The sequence below is a fragment of the Charadrius vociferus genome, unplaced genomic scaffold, assembly GCF_000708025.1.
Source record: "Charadrius vociferus isolate BGI_N301 unplaced genomic scaffold, ASM70802v2 scaffold92, whole genome shotgun sequence".
In the NCBI taxonomy this organism is placed as follows: Eukaryota; Metazoa; Chordata; class Aves; order Charadriiformes; family Charadriidae; genus Charadrius; species Charadrius vociferus.
In genome coordinates, this window is record NW_009647874.1 from 5,395,751 (window position 1) to 5,414,223 (window position 18,473).

General features: G+C 37.3%; 1 protein-coding gene across 1 annotated transcript in view; it reads right to left on the reverse strand.

Moving 5' to 3' along the window:
- Nucleotides 1-497: 497 nt before the first annotated feature.
- UBE3A (ubiquitin protein ligase E3A) overlaps nt 498-18,473 on the reverse strand; it is a 43,281-nt gene continuing 25,305 nt past the window's right edge. The window contains exons 6-13 of the mRNA XM_009883100.1: nt 15,815-17,070; nt 7,870-8,014; nt 5,488-5,693; nt 3,152-3,316; nt 2,623-2,778; nt 2,455-2,528; nt 1,411-1,554; nt 498-1,172 (exon numbers count right to left, since the gene is read on the reverse strand). Of these exons, the coding sequence (XP_009881402.1) occupies nt 1,052-1,172; nt 1,411-1,554; nt 2,455-2,528; nt 2,623-2,778; nt 3,152-3,316; nt 5,488-5,693; nt 7,870-8,014; nt 15,815-17,070 (2,267 nt within the window). The 3' untranslated portion in view covers nt 498-1,051. The remainder of the gene's footprint in view (nt 1,173-1,410; nt 1,555-2,454; nt 2,529-2,622; nt 2,779-3,151; nt 3,317-5,487; nt 5,694-7,869; nt 8,015-15,814; nt 17,071-18,473) is intronic.

The window sequence follows — 18,473 nt, forward strand, 5'->3', positions numbered from 1 at the left end:
CTTACGTTTAATATTGTTCAATTTTGCTTATTGTTAGATGAGATTAAAATACAGTAGCCATCCCTTTAGATTATGTTGCAACACTGATCATGTGCCTTGATAAGTAGGAACAACGATTCATTAAATAAACGGTGATGACATAACACGTAGGGAAGACTTTGGATTGTCTATTTAAAATGTCAACATAATAGGCAATTAAGAATAAAACTTCATTTTAAGTGCACTTCCACATGCTTTGTTTATAATATAGCAAAAACTTCCTATCTTTTTTTCCGAACACTTCACTCCCTACTCTAAAGCTGTTCAGTTGAAAATGCACTTTCCCCAGTAAACTTCTTTTTAAAAAAAGTAACTAATATTTCTACCCTTTCATATGCTAAGAAATGTTTCCTAATTAAAAACACAATTTATTACAAGACATGTGAAGACAACATATAGTGAAATGAATTTTAATTGTTGTGCTGTGACTAAAGTAAAGTTCTCAAGGCTGCAATTTAACATTCCAAGTTCTCCCTTCCATCTTTATTGATTCTTAAGATTTTGCACAGAAACTCTTTGGGGGCTAGAACAGCAGTAATTGCATCACACTGTTTTCCAAGACTTCAAGTTTCAAAAGCAAACTCTTCAAAAAGTACAGTTCTTGATTTGATTAGATACAGGGACAAAAATATAGCACATACTTGAAGGTTACATGGTCTACAAATGATGGCAATATTTTCCTTGGGAGAGTACAGTTTGTTTTCTTGTAAATACTCAAAAAGGCTCAACTTCAAGCAGTAATAAACACAAGCAAAAGTGATTTAACCCTTAAAATAAATATTCAGGAAAACCTCTCTGTACATACAAGTGAAAGAATATGTAACACTTTCACGCTAAAAGAAAAAATAAAGATTTTGTTCATATAAGCAGCTGAAATCTGCTGTTCCAGCCCAATGTCCCCAGTAAAGAAGGGAGGCACAAACACAGGTGACTACTGTAGCTCACTATCTTATGGCCTTTTTGGACAGGGACATCATCACCATCATTTTTTTAATCCCTTTTGTCATATTTATTACAGCATGCCAAATCCTTTGGCATATGTGATGGCCTTCAATAATCTTTCTTTAAGCTTTTCTTTGCTTGAATATTCCGGAAGCAAAAGTACATTAAAGCATGTGTGAGATGTAGGTAACCTGTGGGGAAAACAAAAAAGAGGAGTTCAGATCTGGGAACACGTAGCACATGCAAAGAAATACCATGCTATGTCACAGATCCAAAATACGGAATGTAGAGAGAATCTACATTGCTTAAAGATTCAACTTTCAGATTTAACCAAGTTAGTCAATTAAAAGCACAGAACATGCTGTCATTTATAAACAAACAAGCATAATGTAGGTTTGGGGTTTGGTTGGTTTTTTTTTTTTTTTTTACCTCTCTGTATCTGGGCCATTTTTGGCTATGATCATCTTTAACTTTCCAAGACCTCCCACAGGGGCTCTGTCTGTGCCTGTTGTAAACTGTAAGAATAGTCTTTTCTGTTCATCTGTAAATGAATGGACTATTTCCCAGAATTCTCTATCAAAGAAGAAATCAAAAAGTAAGTAAAATGACAACTTTCTTTGGTTTGAGACTTTCAAAAGCAATTGAACTTTGAAGGTTTAGTAATTCTCATAAATATTAACATCGGTTTGCAAGTTGCATTCATAAACCAAAACTAACAGTAATGCATTAAACAACAGATGAGATTCAGAAGTAGAAATCAGAAATACTACCAAACCACTGCAGTTTAACTGTTTTTTAAACGTTAATTTGGCTGATAAGTGTTCTGCAATATTCTGCCTTTATATTATTACTCCTAAGGAATTACGCTGGTTCCACTACAGTGTCCATTTCCACCACCTTCTTAAACACCACAGTAAAGAAATGCAGCTGCTGTCAAAGGTTTTCTACCCTAGCAGGAACTAGTTAAGTACTTGGCAAAATCTAGAGGACCAAAGATGCACACTTCTCTGACCTTTGTCTTCAGAGTTCTCAAATCAAAGGGGACAAGAAGGTAAAAACATTAAAAACATTGAATTTACTTGATTTCTAATTAGAGAAGAAAATACTACATGTGCAACCTATTCAAAAATTCAGTGTTTGCGAATTTTATCTTATTTTTTAAACAACTACAGTGAAATGATAATTTATTGATAGCAGCCCTGTTTATGCTGGTGATTACTTAACTCTATGATATGAGAGACAAAAACCCAGGGAAAAATCCCTTTCAAGCTTTACCAAAGTTCACTGGAAGCCAAAGACAACGCTTATACAACCTGCTCTTTTCTAATGACACTACTTGAGTAAAGTGAAATTAACCATAAGACACTTGCATCTCCAGTACTACAAAAATACTAAATCGTACAATATTAAATTCATTATGAAGAAACAGGCATGTAAAGTGCTTTCAACCTTTCAGAAATTACAAAAAATTACCTAATAATAAGAGAGTCTCTTGTATAGCCACCATCATATTCCGTAGTTTCTTCTAGTGCTTGAAAATCTAAATTCTGTAAGAAGATGACATTTTTAAAAATGACCACCAATTACATACTTAGGATCAAAAAAGTTCCACTTTTTCTGGTGTAAATTCAGGATTCTTACCCTACTTCCACAAATAAGTAATTCAATTTCCTCTGGTCTAAATAAATATTTCAAAGGAGATTCATTGGTCACCATGTGGAATCCTCTCCGGAAGGCCTTGAACTGTTTTTCTACCGATTTATTGAGTATATAGTCAGCATACAGATTGACAAATTCCTGTAAGGAAACAATCCCAAAAAACCCTTAGTACATCGACACATGCCACTTGAAGTATCTCCCAAATCTATATATGACCCTGAAATACATTCTATGAAGATTATCTGGGCTCAGTTTCTACTCAGCAAAACCAAAGAGCAAGTCTAAGATATTTCTCAAACAGGTCAAAGACCCCCAGAAGCAATGTATGCATGTATCGATGCTTTCTTTAAAAGAGAAGCCTTTTCTGCTTACAATTACACTGTGCTATGGCAGTTTTAAAAGGCTTTTAAACTTCAATTATAAGCGAGACCAAACCTTTATAGAGTTCTATGTAATTCTGCACAGAGTATCTAAAAATTACAGAATACGTTAAAACAAATGATGAGTGTACCTTTCTATTTTCATTCGTAATAGGAATTTTATCACCGTTTTCCTTTAAATCGTGCATCATTGGATTGCCAAAGAGATCCGTATGAGATATTTGAAACGTTATCATCATATCATCTTCCACACTTCCTTCATACTCTAGTAAGTCTCTCAAACTCTGGTAAAGAACCTAACAGAATAAGGAATACATGTCTGTCATAAATAAGTTTCAATAGATTTCACTGAGTAACACCAGAAGACATGAAATCATCTGCCTCAAAAGGGTTGTTACGGTCTGTGACACAAGTCACCTAAGATCTCCCCTAATCGTTCAAACAAAGGTATATTGAGCTCAGTGTTTGTAAAAACAACCAATAGCAGATATTAAGTAAAGACAAAAAAGAAACATGGCAATAAGCGATAATTCCCTTAGAAGAGCCTACCAGTACCCAGGAATCTTCCTAAACGCAATGATCAGACCTGTAGCTTAAGAGCCACTGATTACCTCCTCCTCTTTTAACTCTTTTGAAACTGTATTTACTTTTGACATCCAGAACGTACTACACTAGTAAGTTGAACATATATGTGTTTAAAAAAAAAAAAGTCAAAGAAAATGCTGTCTTTTATATCAGATAAAATTCAGGCAGCAGGCTTTTATCTCCTACATCTTGATTTAACACCCAAACAAACTAGGAAGCAATCCTGAAGCAACACAGATGGGGCAGTTACTAACGTACGAAAACGCATGAAAAAAAATAATCACAAGTTAGGTTAGAATTTGCCAAGTGGAATCTGAAGTTACCTGTAAGAGTTTGCTCTATTCAAAGGAGCAACCAGCCTTCCTCCCTGCTAAGCCTTAGGAAAAGCCCAAGACTCTCTTGGGAACCAAAGGCTATACAGAAAAGGAACAATACTTTGGTTGGCACAGGCGTAGGACTCAAGAATGCAAAGTGAAGGTAAAAGGAACAACTGAGCACAACTATATTTTTATAGTGAAGTGGAAGCAACAAAGTCCCCCTCAATGTTTTAATTACTGAAAGTTTACGTGTAAGCCTCACCCTCATTATCTGTATCCTTTTGATTCTTCCCCAGTGCCCTTAAAAATATATCTTGCATTGAAAACGACCAGACTTGGAACTGTTAGCGGTGAGGGCTGGTGAACACCCTATCCTCCATGCTCTAAGGCATTAGAAAAAGCAGTAGGAGGCTTGACTACTCCAAATTTCATTTTTGACTTGAGAAGCTCTGAAGTAAGTGTTTAAGTCGTATTAGAATACAAAGAGGTCAAAAAGGATTATTTTAAAAGAAGTCAGTGTAGGCGTCAAAGGAGAAACATAAGAAAATTAAGTGCCCTGACTGCCTTGTTCCACAGAAATAAATCTGCTTTTTGTGTCATAAAAAAAATAATTGAGCATGTAATAAAAATTACAGGAAACTGGGAGCACTGTGTATTTTTCAACACCATTTTACAGAGAAACTGGTCAGAGCTGGCACGCTGTTAAATATAGCCATCCAAAGCAGACTGGATAACCTATTCTTTGATTACACATGCCTCATTTTGTGATTAAACAAAAATAAAAGGCAAGTTGTTTTTAAACAGTATCTTTTTACTCATCTTTTCTGAATAGCTGAAGATTTTGCGTAACTGCTTATGAAAAGGGAAGCGTCCCACCATTTGAAATGAAATGAAGCATACTATGAACTCACACTAGCCGGCATGAGGAAAAGCTGCTGGTGATCTTTGACTGAAGATGGAGCAGGGACAAGACATCCAGCATACATGCTTCTATGCTTTATCTACTAAAGCATATGCACAGCTTAGTGTTTTTGTACATCCACCGGCTGCAGAGGGGTGGGGAAGACGGACACTGATCACTGCTCCCAAACTGTAGGGCTATTCATGAACTGCCACATCTGTCTTTTGCTTCAGACAAAAACCAGTATGAGCATCGCGCTTTTGCATGCCTACTGTTACTTTCACATTTTTTGTAGAAATCTGCTTCTACAAATAGATATAACCAGCCTAATTTTAGAAGTCTCTTTGGGAAGATACTATTAATAATAGTTTATGCTTAAGAGTGCTTAGCGATATTAAGCAATTCAGGCAGTATGTACAAAAATAGAACAAAGCTTTATTGATACCCAGCCCTATTTGTTGACTTGACAACTCTGCCTCCTCCAAACCAGACGTGATAGAGGTTTTATTGCTTATGTATTTATTTTAACAAATACAGACTCTTCACACAAGTCACTGGTTGCTTCACTTCCACTTCTGACAGTGATCTTGTGTTCAATTTAAATCTAGATTAAGTTATTGCATGGAAAATGCATGAATCAACTCAAAGAACATAATGAACTTACAGGATGAGAGTCTGCCAGATCACGGAAAGTTCCTTTTTTGCCCATAAGCTTCCTGTAGACAACCATGGGAAAATGTACATCCAGTATACAGTTATTGTAAATAGCCAGACCCAGTACTATGCCAATCAGTGTAAACTGACCCTCAGTTTCAAAAGAGGACGGATTAAACCAAAACAGTTTTGTAGACTCATCATATGTGAACATCCCTGTAAAAAAAATGATGTTGAACAATTACGGTTACATTTCAATAAAAAATGACAAGTAAAACATACCATTATAAATCCATTTGCATTAGAATGCCACTAAAACGTATTTAACTTAACATTATACTGAATTGAATGGCAAAGAGAAGCTACTTACCTTAGGGTAATTGGAGCTGCTCAAAATACTGTTACTCACATTACCACTAAAAGCATGCAGGAGACCTGCGATACGACATCCTGCAATGCCCACCAAAGCTGCGCGCACACAGTCTTTCGTCCCCCTTCCACTACTGAGGCAGCAGCAGCACATTGTCAACATAGATGGCAACTTTGATAAATACAATAGTGCAAGAAAAGAACATAAATCAAAGACCACGTGGATGAAATAATGTTGAAGGATTCCAATTACTAGAAAGCGATAGCCCTTCTTCAAAGGCTTTTCCAGGCCAGTTCCAGCAAAGGAACAGGACTCGATGCAGCCCCATTACTGAACTCGAAGCTACAATGATGGAGCAGGGATTAACCATCACGTATAAAGTTAAGAGTTAGATACCCAACACATTTTTTGTTTGTTTGTTTAAAGGTACTTGACAAGGTCCACTGTTGCTGCAGCTACCATGTACATCCTGACTTGAGGGGAAAATGTAACATGGGACTGTTGTTTCACAGGAGGGGTTGCAATTTTAACAGCATGTCACTGTTGAAAGGGGGAGGTTTTGCTTTGTTCCCCTCCTCCTTCATCTGATTCAGCTCACTATTTCAAGTGACCAATTCCCTGCCAACTTCAAAGGCTGAGAACCTTCACAGACAGCTTCAACAAACAGCTGAACTGGCACGTGCCAGGAGCTGGCAGGAACGGGTAGGACTCTACATACGAGAGAAGGGCAAAGAGTCCCTTACCCTTTTGGCTGTAGCAAGCCACTAGATTAGCTCTCTTTTTATGAAACCAGAGTTTATGTACAGGCTATAAACTATTTCAATGAGTTCCACAGTAAAACCCATTGCTTACCTGACTAGATACTGAAGCAAGATAAATGCATATAGACTTAAGGGGAGAGCAACTGACCACCCTGGACAAGTATAGTCCCAGTGACCTGTTGCTTGTACAGCTAAGTCTCATCATTTCCAGGCTGAACCCAAGGAAAAGTGCCCAGGCTCCTTCCTCCCAACACACCAGAAGTTAGATTCATGTGGTCAAGAACATAAACCACATTTGCCACAAGGATTTATCTTTTCAAGTCTTAAAAGATATGCTTAGTTACAACTTATGGAGATGGACAAATTGATTACAAAGCCACACGAACAGACCCACAAAATTACTCCTAAAACTGAAAATGGGTTGTCACCTTCAGCCAAGAGATAAAGCCTTAATTCTCACTTAGTGTAAGAAAATGAACTGCAAGCTCATTCAAAGACTCTAGGAACCTGGTAGGTCTCATTTCTATTCTAACACAAAATATTCGTTAACATTTTAAAACATTTTAATCTCTTCAGAGCAGCTCACAAGCTGCATATTAAAAGCAGTATGTCCTTGCATGTATAAAGATGGAAGCATAAAAGACTGGTGCAGGAAGCAAGGGAAACAAAACCCACTAAGATGGAAATGTGACTGTTAGAACACAAATATAAAACTCTGGCTCCGATATATCAAATCACTCCTAGATCTTAACTAGTTACAGTCAAATTTGACATTACTGCCACACTTTGGATCTGTATCCCTTTTGGATGAAATACTTAGAAGAACTGAGACCATCAGATTTCTCAAGCTGGAAGAAGGGGAGGAAAAAACTCACCATAGTGCTACACTGGTTTTATTGCAGAAGGCCTTCTTTGGTTTGGTTACTAATTCTAGAAGTTCATCTCCTCGAAGTGAGGAGAAAGGTGAGAAAACAGAAGAACCCTGCAAATAAACCCTATGCTACTGATTTATATCTAAACAAGCAATGGTAGCTTTCACTAACTGTACACAGTTAGGAGGGTGACTGATGATGACACAGTGAGCCAAATACTCTCACGATCACCATGAAGTCTGGACAGTTTCAGAGAGAAGCAGCAGCAAATGTAGAAAGGCACTGCATAAACACAGAACAGCCCGGGTTGAGAGGGACCTTGAAAGATCATCTGGTTCAACCTTTCATGGGAAAAATCTGATAAATCAGTAAATTATTAGAACACATACCAATATCTGGATTGAAGATCTCTTCCACAACCAGTTGAAAAAATTCTTTGGAAACACCTCCTTCATCTACCCCTTGCTCTCCTTCAAATTCAACATACAATTGCTTCTTCAAGTCTGCAGGATTTTCCATGGCAATCATCTCTAGCTATTGAGTGAACAGATAGAAGTAGTTTATTAGTAAGCCTGTTTACTAGAAGAGGCAGCTAAGTATCTAATAATGAAATCAAACCTACCCTCCCAACCTAAGAAGAAAGTAAGTATAAATTACAACAGTAAAATATCAGAAACCAATAGTAATGCTAAATCACTCTAAGCACATATTAGAATTTGGGGATTAACACAGCAAGAAACTTACCACAGATCTGATCTGTTAGCCAATTAAGTCTGTTAGCCTTCTCCATTTCTATTCTTTGAAGCAGTTAATTAAAATAAGTTAGCATTGTGTTGCACAAAATTCACAGAAAACAGTATGAAAACAAGATATATTACTGGGATAATTACATTCATCTGACAATGAAAAGAGACTGCAATCTGATCTACATGTTTGACAATGAACGGTTTTGTGAAGGGATTACACAGATATGTTTTCAGAACCTTCATGTGACAATTTACAGTGAAAGACAGAAGACAAGCCTTTGGCTAGTAGTTGCATCTCACAAAGAGCTGGGCTGGGAATAATCAAAAGACACTAATATTACAGTCAAATCGATCCCCTTCCTTCTTGACCCTAATGAAGAAGTCTCAGAAATCTCTTGCTCTTATTTCTTCAGTGGCTTTAAACAGATCTACCACACTGCTTCCATGGAAGTGGAAATTCAGTTAAGCTCAAATAGAAGTTGTGATATTTCATAGGTAAGGGTTTCGTGTCTATGTAAAGGCCATTACAGGTCTTTCACTTTCTTCCAACAAAAATGTATCCTTTCAGTAAATTAAAAGTTATGCAAAAATATTTTGCAACTGACAAGAAATAGGCTGCTTAAAAGCATAAGCATATTGGTTAAACCTGTGCAGCACGATTACATTAAACATATCTATGTGCCAAAGAAAACTCAACAGCAGTAAAGTAAAGCACAGATGGACATGTGCATTCCTCTACCAAGACCATATTACTGGTGAGATTTGCCCCTACTGCGCGCTAGCACAAACTGTACTTACCAGCAGGTGTCCTTAACATGCCAAACCATTTCTTTTTATTTCCCTACCCTACCTTATCCACACACACAGCCAACACATCCTTTGCGCCCCAGAATTTTACTAAGAAGTGTAAAAGAAAACAGGAACAGAACAGAGATGATAAAGGCAGCAATAATGACACTGTCACCTCATAAAATGACACCACCAGTAAGATGCACTTTCTGCCAGCACTGCCGAGCCAGCCAGCCATGCTGCAAAGAACGCAGGAGGGGTAGGTAGATGGGTGACAGAGCTATTATCGTATGGTTAGCATAACGGGTTTGAAGATTCTGAGGCTCCTCATGCAAAAGGAGCATGTGGAGAAAGAATTCCACTAACTGGTATTGAAAACTAGTATTAGGAAGAGAGATAGCGTAACTCCATAGCATAAAAAGCTCGGTTAAAAAAATGGAGGTAAGTGATGAAGACCCCAATAACGAGAGCAAGTCAGATAAGCTGATTGAGATATATATTAAGTTACAGATTATCTGGAAAAATTAGTTATGTACTACCTAAATCATTTGGTATTCTATTGCATATCATTTGCAATGAACTGTTTTTGCCCCTAAGGAGACCAAATAACATTTAATCTTTGAAATTCACTGTATTTTATCAACGATACTTCTGCAGCAAAAACATGTTGCAGTTCCCCCCACTGATATTCTTATCACATGCTTCCCATAACAGTGTAGTTTTGCATCTTGCCTTTCATGTAAATCTTAAAATTATGTATCTTACAGATGTGTAAAAAAAAATTTATTCCCGAATAGGAGGACAATGGAGCTTAAACCATGTTCCAAATACAGCTGAGACTTTTTAAAACCAGAGAAGTAGCGTTATTTTAAGACTGTCAGTCCAGGTTATACATTCAAGCTGGACAGACAGAAGTTTTCCTATTTGAATCCCTTCCACTTAGAACTGGCAATAATAATGCTTTGGGGTTTTTTATCTCCCCAGTCATGACTTTGCAGTGTCTACCACCAGCGACTTACTATTTTGCAAGTTTTATGAATGTTGATGAGTTCTGAGAAAGCAAGTATTGCCTCTGCATTTCTTTTGGGACAGCAACCTTCGTCATAAAGTAAAGGCTCTCTTGTGTCATAGAAATACACTTATACTAAGGAGAGTGCTCATTTTATACACATAAAGCAATAAAAAAACTATTTCAAAATTATTTTCTTTGATTGAGAACTACACTGTAATAAGTGATATAAAAGAAACGCAGTATTAACAAAAGGGAGGGAAACGCTTCTTGTTGAGCAACACCGGCTGGGCAGATTGGAACGCTGTGCTGATTTCTGCGAGGGAGTCAGATAAAGGATTAACAAGAAGTCAGTATTTTGAGTCAAAGCCTAATGTTTCTTGAAGTAGATTCTATAACCAGGACAATGTTGCTAAGCTGCTCAAACAAAGGTTGCAGATTTAGCTGCTCCTTTGAACATTCATGTCTCTCAACGCTGATGCTTCACAAGAAAACTGGAACTCAGTGGAAAGCACAGCATTAGTCACGATAGTAGAGAGGCACCGAATTTGAATAGAACTATAGCAGTAGTTCTATAGCAAGGAAGTATGAACTTGAGTTTAAAGTTGTTTGGTTTTTGTGTTTTGGTTTTTTAAATAATCAGAGCTGTTTCACATCAACATAAATGTTGCTGTATAAACCCAATCTGGGTGTGTGTGAATTCCTGCAGTTTTAGAAGCTAATACGGTCTGTGTCACGATGGTTTGACTGGCCAAGCAGATGAAGTCATCATTACATTTTGCAGGGACTTCCCAGAAAGTATGGTGTAGCATCTCTGAAGCAGCAGCATCAAAAACTGGGTATCTACGAATTGAAAAGCTGAAAGCTGAAATGATGTTATAAAGAATATCTGTATTTTGTTGGCTGAAACATGGTATTGTGCTATAGCATAAGAGATTGTATGATTTACGTTGCTTACAGAACAATATTGTTGTTTCCTGAGACACAGGAATTTTCCATTGAATGAGACAAATATGACAACATTTAAAAGCTTAATGTAACACCAGAGTTTGTTTCCCTTCTTACAATTGATAGTAACTGAACTCATCTCTGTTCAGTTAAAAACGATCCAAATCCCCTTCAAGTTCTAGCAATGGAACATAAAAGTTCTCTTTAAGGCAGTGGCAGGAATACTTTCCATGCTAGAAGGCAAAATTGACACAAGCACTACTAATTCAAGTTTGAAAGTACCAGTGACACATCATGACTTAAGTCGGTCACTACATTTTCTGCACAATGGCATGCGAATACTTAAAAAGTGACTAAGAAGCATCCTCTCAAGCTGTACTTTACGGTTCATGCACACGTCACCAGTCAGACATAGTCCGCATGCAACCAAGGCACACTGGTGCCGAGATTTTTCAACTCAACACACATAAACACAGATTTAGTCTAAAAGAAGCTCAAAGCTCCTCAAGTAGTTTGTTGCTAATGTACTATGAGAGAATCTGCCTACTGGCCTCAGCTGTCACATAAGAGCTTTAGCTCATCAATATATTTAGCAGAGTAATTTACAAGCAGGAGAAACTCGCAGCCTGGCAGCCATCTACATTCAATGTGAAATTTGTCAAAGCGAGTTTCTAATTTGCGAGCAAGTACCAGCCAGAGTCTGCTGAAAAAGTCCACCAGGTTTTTTCACTTGCCAAACTCACATGTTGTAACACACCCTTTAAACTACTTCTACCTGAAAATAAATCCACATACAATCTGGGGGGCGGGCAAAAGAGAGAGAGTAAACTCAGAGGAAGGGGATGAAAGAAATAGCTGTCCGGAGATGAAAAGGCAGAGGAGGGGATTTAAGGATAAGCTTCCTTTCATTACTACCACATCCACGTAACATGACTCAGCAGGAGTACAGCTAACCTTTTAAAAGAAACCCTTTAAATACAAAAAAGCATGTTAACTGCTTTCAAGAACTGCAAACTGAGCTACCAACTCCCAGATGTAAGGGGTCCTTAGTAAAAGTGGGTATTAGCACTTTACCATTTCCAACACCCCACTCCCCTGGTGACTTTTCAGACTAACATAGATACAAATAAGTATATAATACAAAGAAAGCATGTTTCATTAAGTCCATTTCAAGAAAAAAATTAAAAATAAGTTTCTGATGCAATTTTCATACATGCAAAGAAATTGAATAATGACTCCGTAAATAGAATTTTTGCTTAGATGTATTTGTTCCAGGGTGAACTATGATTCTCTTAATGAGCAACTTTAAACAAGCTAGTGCTTCAAAGGTATTTAAAAAGGTATTGCTTCCAATTCTCAATAAAAGAAAAAGAATCCTACAATAATAATAATAATAAAATATCACTTACCAGTGCTCATATTTGTTTTAATGAAGTCCAAAAAGTGAGAAGATGCACATACTGAATTCTAAAAGTTTAAATATTAAGTATTGATAAGAGAAAAACAGCTGGTGGTAGCTTAATTAGCTTGACTAATTAGCAGAGAAAGACCCATACTTAGTCCATTTGCAAGAAGAAATTATGGAGGCTGATTGGTATATCTGCTTGCAGAATATCCAACATCAATACGAAAAATATGAATAAGACCATCTCAACCTAATTTTAATCAATATTTCTGAAAATGCTTTTATAATGAATTTATCAGAGTTACATATAGTCAAAAAAGTATGCAGTGACTGTTCTGTGAAGAGACAGGTCTAGTGACACAAGCATGTAATTACTTACAAGTCAAACAAGTCTATAAGTATTCAAACCCCAGAATTAAAAAAAATGTAATGCAAGGGTAAAATATCAGTAATCATAATTACTTCGCTGTAATTTAAGCATGTTTGGAAACATTTTGTCACTGAACAGATCTAAGGATATGCCTTTACTACCAATGACAATTAATCTTGGCAAGATCTTTCTGGCAATTTTCAGGTGACACACTTCCAAAGTTCAAAACTGCAGCCATCACTGATGCAAACTCATACAACGTAGCTTTCACTTCGGTTTGATCCTGTCAGTGCTGCTACAAAAGCACATGGCACCCATCTCTGACCTGCAGTTCCAACTCTCACTACAATTAGAGACAGAGCAATTCACTTTAAGCATCAGGACTTCCTGAGGTTTGTGTGTGGGTCGCATCAAAATGCCTGTAATGCCCATAACCTTTTGATGGATCCTTCTTCCGTGAAGAGCTGCAAGTTCTGGACAATGTCATCCATAATTTTAAGGTACACTGTGCGGAAAAAAAATATGTCCTTTTGCTTATGTTAAGACTGCTTCCTGATAATATGACTGGGTGCTACCAGTAGAGAAAACCAGTATTTCCCATTCAACTACTCCATGCCATCTTTTATGTCCTCTCCATCATCATTTTTAATGTTAAGAGGACTTTACAATCTCTCTGAAGAGACTCTGAACTCTCCGAATGTATTTCTATTACATCTTTTTTGATATTAAAGTGAGAAGAAACAAATGAAAAAGAGAGGCACACCATAGTAAACAGACATTGTATTGTTTCATTCGCTCCTTTCTTAACTCCTAACACTTCCTCAGGAATATTTAAAAAAATCTCTTCCTTGAGCACTGATACTTCATACAATCAGTTAAAACATATCAACAGTTAAGAGGTGACTTCTGTGCCACTATCTATATTTATCAACATAACTTATCTCTGAGTCCATATAATTTAACAACAGCTACCTTTCTGAACCTGTTTGAAATGGCACATAGAGCTCCCTTCCCCCTGATAGAATGGTCAGTCTTGACTCATCTCCATTTTACTGAATATAATCTATTTTCCACTTTTGAGAAATGCCTGGGCTGCACTTGGTCTCGTTGACTAATGCTACAGTTCAGCTCAGACTACTTGCATTTAGAACAATTGTATCTTTTTCCTTTATTTTCTGTCCCAGAATAAACAGTTTAAAGTTCTTACTCTCCTTGGGGCTTTGACAGAGTCAGATCACCATAATTTAGCATGTTCTGACAGCTTAAATTAACAGCCATAAGAAGATCCATGGCAACTGCCCAGGCATGTACTTGTAGACTGCTAGGCTGTGCAGGGGCTGCTGCAAGTGCATCACAACTTAAATTAGTATGTTCGAGCTTAATCTGATTTAAATTACCTAAATTTCCAACAGACCAAGAGTGTGCACAGTGATGACTGCTATGGCCCCACTGTGATATAGCAGCTGCACCAACTTGATGTGTCTACGAGCTTTCTAAGCAACATTAAACATTTTCTTGTCCTCAAGGATTTCAACTTCCTTCCACAACAAGCAATATGTAGAAGAATGCCTTTTCTCATATTTACAGATTTTCCTTCCCCTCATCAGCATGAGGAAGGTCTGCTTCCTCTCTGCTGGAACTGATATTAAACCAAACATCGCCCCAAAACTAGCTCTTATCCTCTTTCAGCCCATCTTCTCCTAAAGTGATAGTACTGACCCTCCCCTTTTTTCCATTATTTATGTGTCCCAAAGCTGAACAGAGTCAAGGAAATAAACTCTATTACATTAATGTGACAAAGCATAACTCGATACAACTGTAAGTCTGATAGGCAGTGAAATTACAAAGAATATTCTTAAATTAGAAAACTGGTAGAGAATAGGGTTTAATCTTAGAACAGTATATTACTCATTTCCCTAACAAAATTAGGTTTACAGACAGAAGCCATTTCTGCATTGCAATTTTATTATTCCTACTGGTACTGGAGACAAAGGTTTTGTTTGCCAAGTCATAATATCAGCAATTCCCATGAAGCAGCTAACCCATCTCGAAACTCAGACGTACGCAGAAAAATCAAGGTGGGAGCTCATTTAAGGCTCTCACAATTGACCTGCAGTAGCAGTTAAAGAAGTCAAATTTAACGAGAAGTAACAGCTGGGTTGAGAGGCAAAAAGAAGTACTTTTCCCAGAGTCTCTCCAAATACCTGTCTGGCTCTTCAGCAACAAGCTTGAAAGCCATGGTTAAATTTAAAATTTTGCAAACTGTTGTGCTTTAATAACAGAACATAGAAAAATAAGCTTCTGAAAAATAACAGCTTTAAGCAAAAGATAAAGGGACAAAGAATACTAAAACTGAAGGACATATCTTTCTGTGAAAAAAAGTTTACTGTGAAATATTCTTTATAGTTTGTATCCCGTATGATTCCCATCTTCCAAAAATGTGTGAACAAATGGCTTGAAGTTTTACTGAAAGAGGCCAGCACATTCAGAAACAGGCTGCCCTTACAGTTCTCAGGTCTTACTTCTCCTCTCTCAGCTCTATCAGTATTTGCACAAAATTGCAACAACGCTTAGAGAAGCAAGAAGTTCTACGTATCGTGCAGTCACTCCACACACTTTGTATCTGGAAGTTCAGAAGTCCACAAGAAGAGTAGAAAATGGAAAGGCTTTAAAATTCTAACTGCCATGTGAAAAACCCTACTATCAGAAGATGATCCAAGACAATCCAGAGGACAAAGAAAAAGTACTGAAACAGAAGTTGGTCACTCTCACCATTAAGAGTCATAACAGCGCAGAATCTGTTAGTGGGGAATAAGAACTATCTGATGCTTTAAAACATCTAAGTCTGCAACCATTCTGAGCAGAAGTGGTTCTGCTGGACACACAAATCTTCAGCAGCACGCTTAGAATTCAAACTTAATATGGTAATCTTATTTGGATTTCTTCTGGAGAAATCTAATACATAAAACACGGCACTCGCACGCAGCTTTTTTCAGTTAGTCAAAGCCCACTAGTTTGCACTGGTCAGAACCAACAAACCTAAGTTTCATCTTGCTGCACGACTTACCCGGACGAGCGCATCATCTATGATGTGATCACGTCTCACTTTAAGTCGCAAATACGGGTTGAGCTGCTGTCCTTGAACTAAGCTGTAGAGCACAGTTATGCGTCTTTCACTGTACATCCGGATTCTATTGTCATAATACAATCCCAGGTTCTTGGTAACAGCATTCAATATGAAGGGACAGGTCATAAAAGAGAATTTATTTTCTGTTTCTACTTTGAAGAAAGTATAGTCTTTGTCCATTTCTAGAACATCATTCAGTGGTTCATTAATAAATTCTTCAAAAGGGATAAGTGGTTTTCTGCAATCTATAGTTTTAACACCAAGTTCAGTTTCCAGTGGGTCCACTCGAGGACCTTTTTTATTTCTTCTTTCCTCACCCAACAGCTCTTGAAGAGTTAGTTCACTTGATTCTGGGATGGGTTCTTCATCTTCCTCTTCATTATGATCTGTATCCACATCCCCTCCTACTACATTTGCATAGTAAACCATTTTCAAGCACTTTGAAGCAGCAACAACAGCATCATCATCATTCACTAGGTTACGACTATTGAACTCATTGCTTATGACTTTGTAAGTAATAAGCTGCTGAAATGTTTCCATCATTCTCCGAATTTGGTCTGCTCTATACTTAGACCACAATCTGACCAGTTTTGCTTGAGCTGCAAGGGGTAGTTTGCTCATTGCTTTGCAAAACAACGGTAGAGCCATTTCCAGATATTCTGGGCTATGAAGATTGCCATTCTCCATAACGATAATAAACAAATTCAGATAGTTAGGATCCCGAGAGTACACATTATGATAAGTCAAGTCACATTCCACATTAGGTGACAAGTACACAAGTGCATTTAAAAAGGCAGTTTCTATTTTTTCATTAGAAAGTAATCTATCATAGACCCGTCTGACTGCTTCAATATCTACAGACACTTCATCCGGGCCTAGTTTTTGGAGGTTATTATCTCCCTGGGTGTTATCACCTATTCTTGATGACGAAGATGACGATGCACCCGAATCTTCTTCCATAGCAGCAGCCGAACAGGCAGCTTTTTCCTTTTCATCTTCATCTTTGTCTTCGTCCTTTCCTTGAAGAGACTTGAGCTCCTCCTTGGTGTGCTGCTTGGCTTTTCGGAAACTTTGCACCAATGCTTCAGCACTAGAAAATACTCTCCCAATCACACGAATTAAAGGGGAATAATCCTCTTTCTCTCGACATAGTTCAAGAATTTCATATATCTTCTCTTCTGTTAGAAAAGTCACATCTATAAAAAGATAAAATACTAATTTTATTAAGATAAAAATTAAAAAGAGAAAATACTTCTAATTTGCTCTACTCAAGCAACCTGTGTATTATACCATCATTAACACTTTGGAAGAAACAATGTCAGTGCTGGATAAATTCAAGACAGATACTTCATGATTTCATTAACATGATGAATCACGATTTCATCTACTATGATTTTGTGAAACATTTTATTCATGGATGTCAATCAGAGAACATGCTCAATTGTAAAACTTTTGCAGCAAATTAACTGCATTTGATAGTGCTTAACAGTATTGCATCATCTAAACAAGAACAACCAAATAAGATGTTTAAACTTTAAAAGACTTAACGAATCAGACTGTGTGATAACAACAGTCTTCTCATAAATCTGCACCGTTAATGCATAAGTCATTAAACTACACACAAACTCCATTGTATCAACCTCTTTTTTCAAACATAGCGCATGCTTATGGACTTCACATACTTTTTCCCCACTTAAAAACAGGTCTTGAAGAAAAGATGCAATAATTTGTTTTGTTATATATTGACTGGAACATAAGATTTCTTATTTCTATTTGTAATGCTTTCTGCAACTGTTTTTATATTAAACCGATGCCTGAAAATCATCCCCCAAAAACACAATACATGCTCAGAAATTTATGCTGCCTTCTAAATTACACACACAGTTGGGCATGTGGGTTATTTCTTTGTTTGTTAGGCCTCACTGAGATAAACAACTTGAGTATACTTATCCACATGCTATTCAGATGAAAAGCTGGTTTACACACATTATCTACATGGGTTCCAAATACCTGTCTGTTCCCCCTCCCCCAAAGCCCTGATATGAAAAAAGTAAACTGGGGATTGTCCTGGTTTCAGCCAGGATAGGGGTAATTTTCTTCCTCAGCAGGTGGTGAGCAACTTGCATCACTTGTTTTGTATATTCTTTTATCATTATTATTATTTTCTCTTCCTTTGCTGCCCTATTAAACTGCTTTTATCTCAACCCACAAATTTTACTCCCCCCCACTCCCCGATTCCCTCCTCCATCCCACTGAGGAGTGAGGGGGAGTGAACAAGTGGCTGCGTGGTGTTTGGCTGTCTGCTGGGTTAAACCACAACAGTGGTCATTTGTTATTTGAAATCTTCCTTTCTTTTTAGAAAAAGAAAAGGAGAAAACATTATTTATAGCTTTCTATGCTACCTCTCAAACAGACCCCACAGGTGGTTTCACATCAGGTGATGATTTAGAGTAGGAGCACCACATGATCAGACCCTGAAAACATGTTCTAGTTAAAGCAGATTCTTAAGGGACACACAATTTAGAACTAAACCTGAATCTATTTAATAGCAACTCTAGAGATCTAAAAAACAGAGCACTGTATTCACCAACCATGCTAG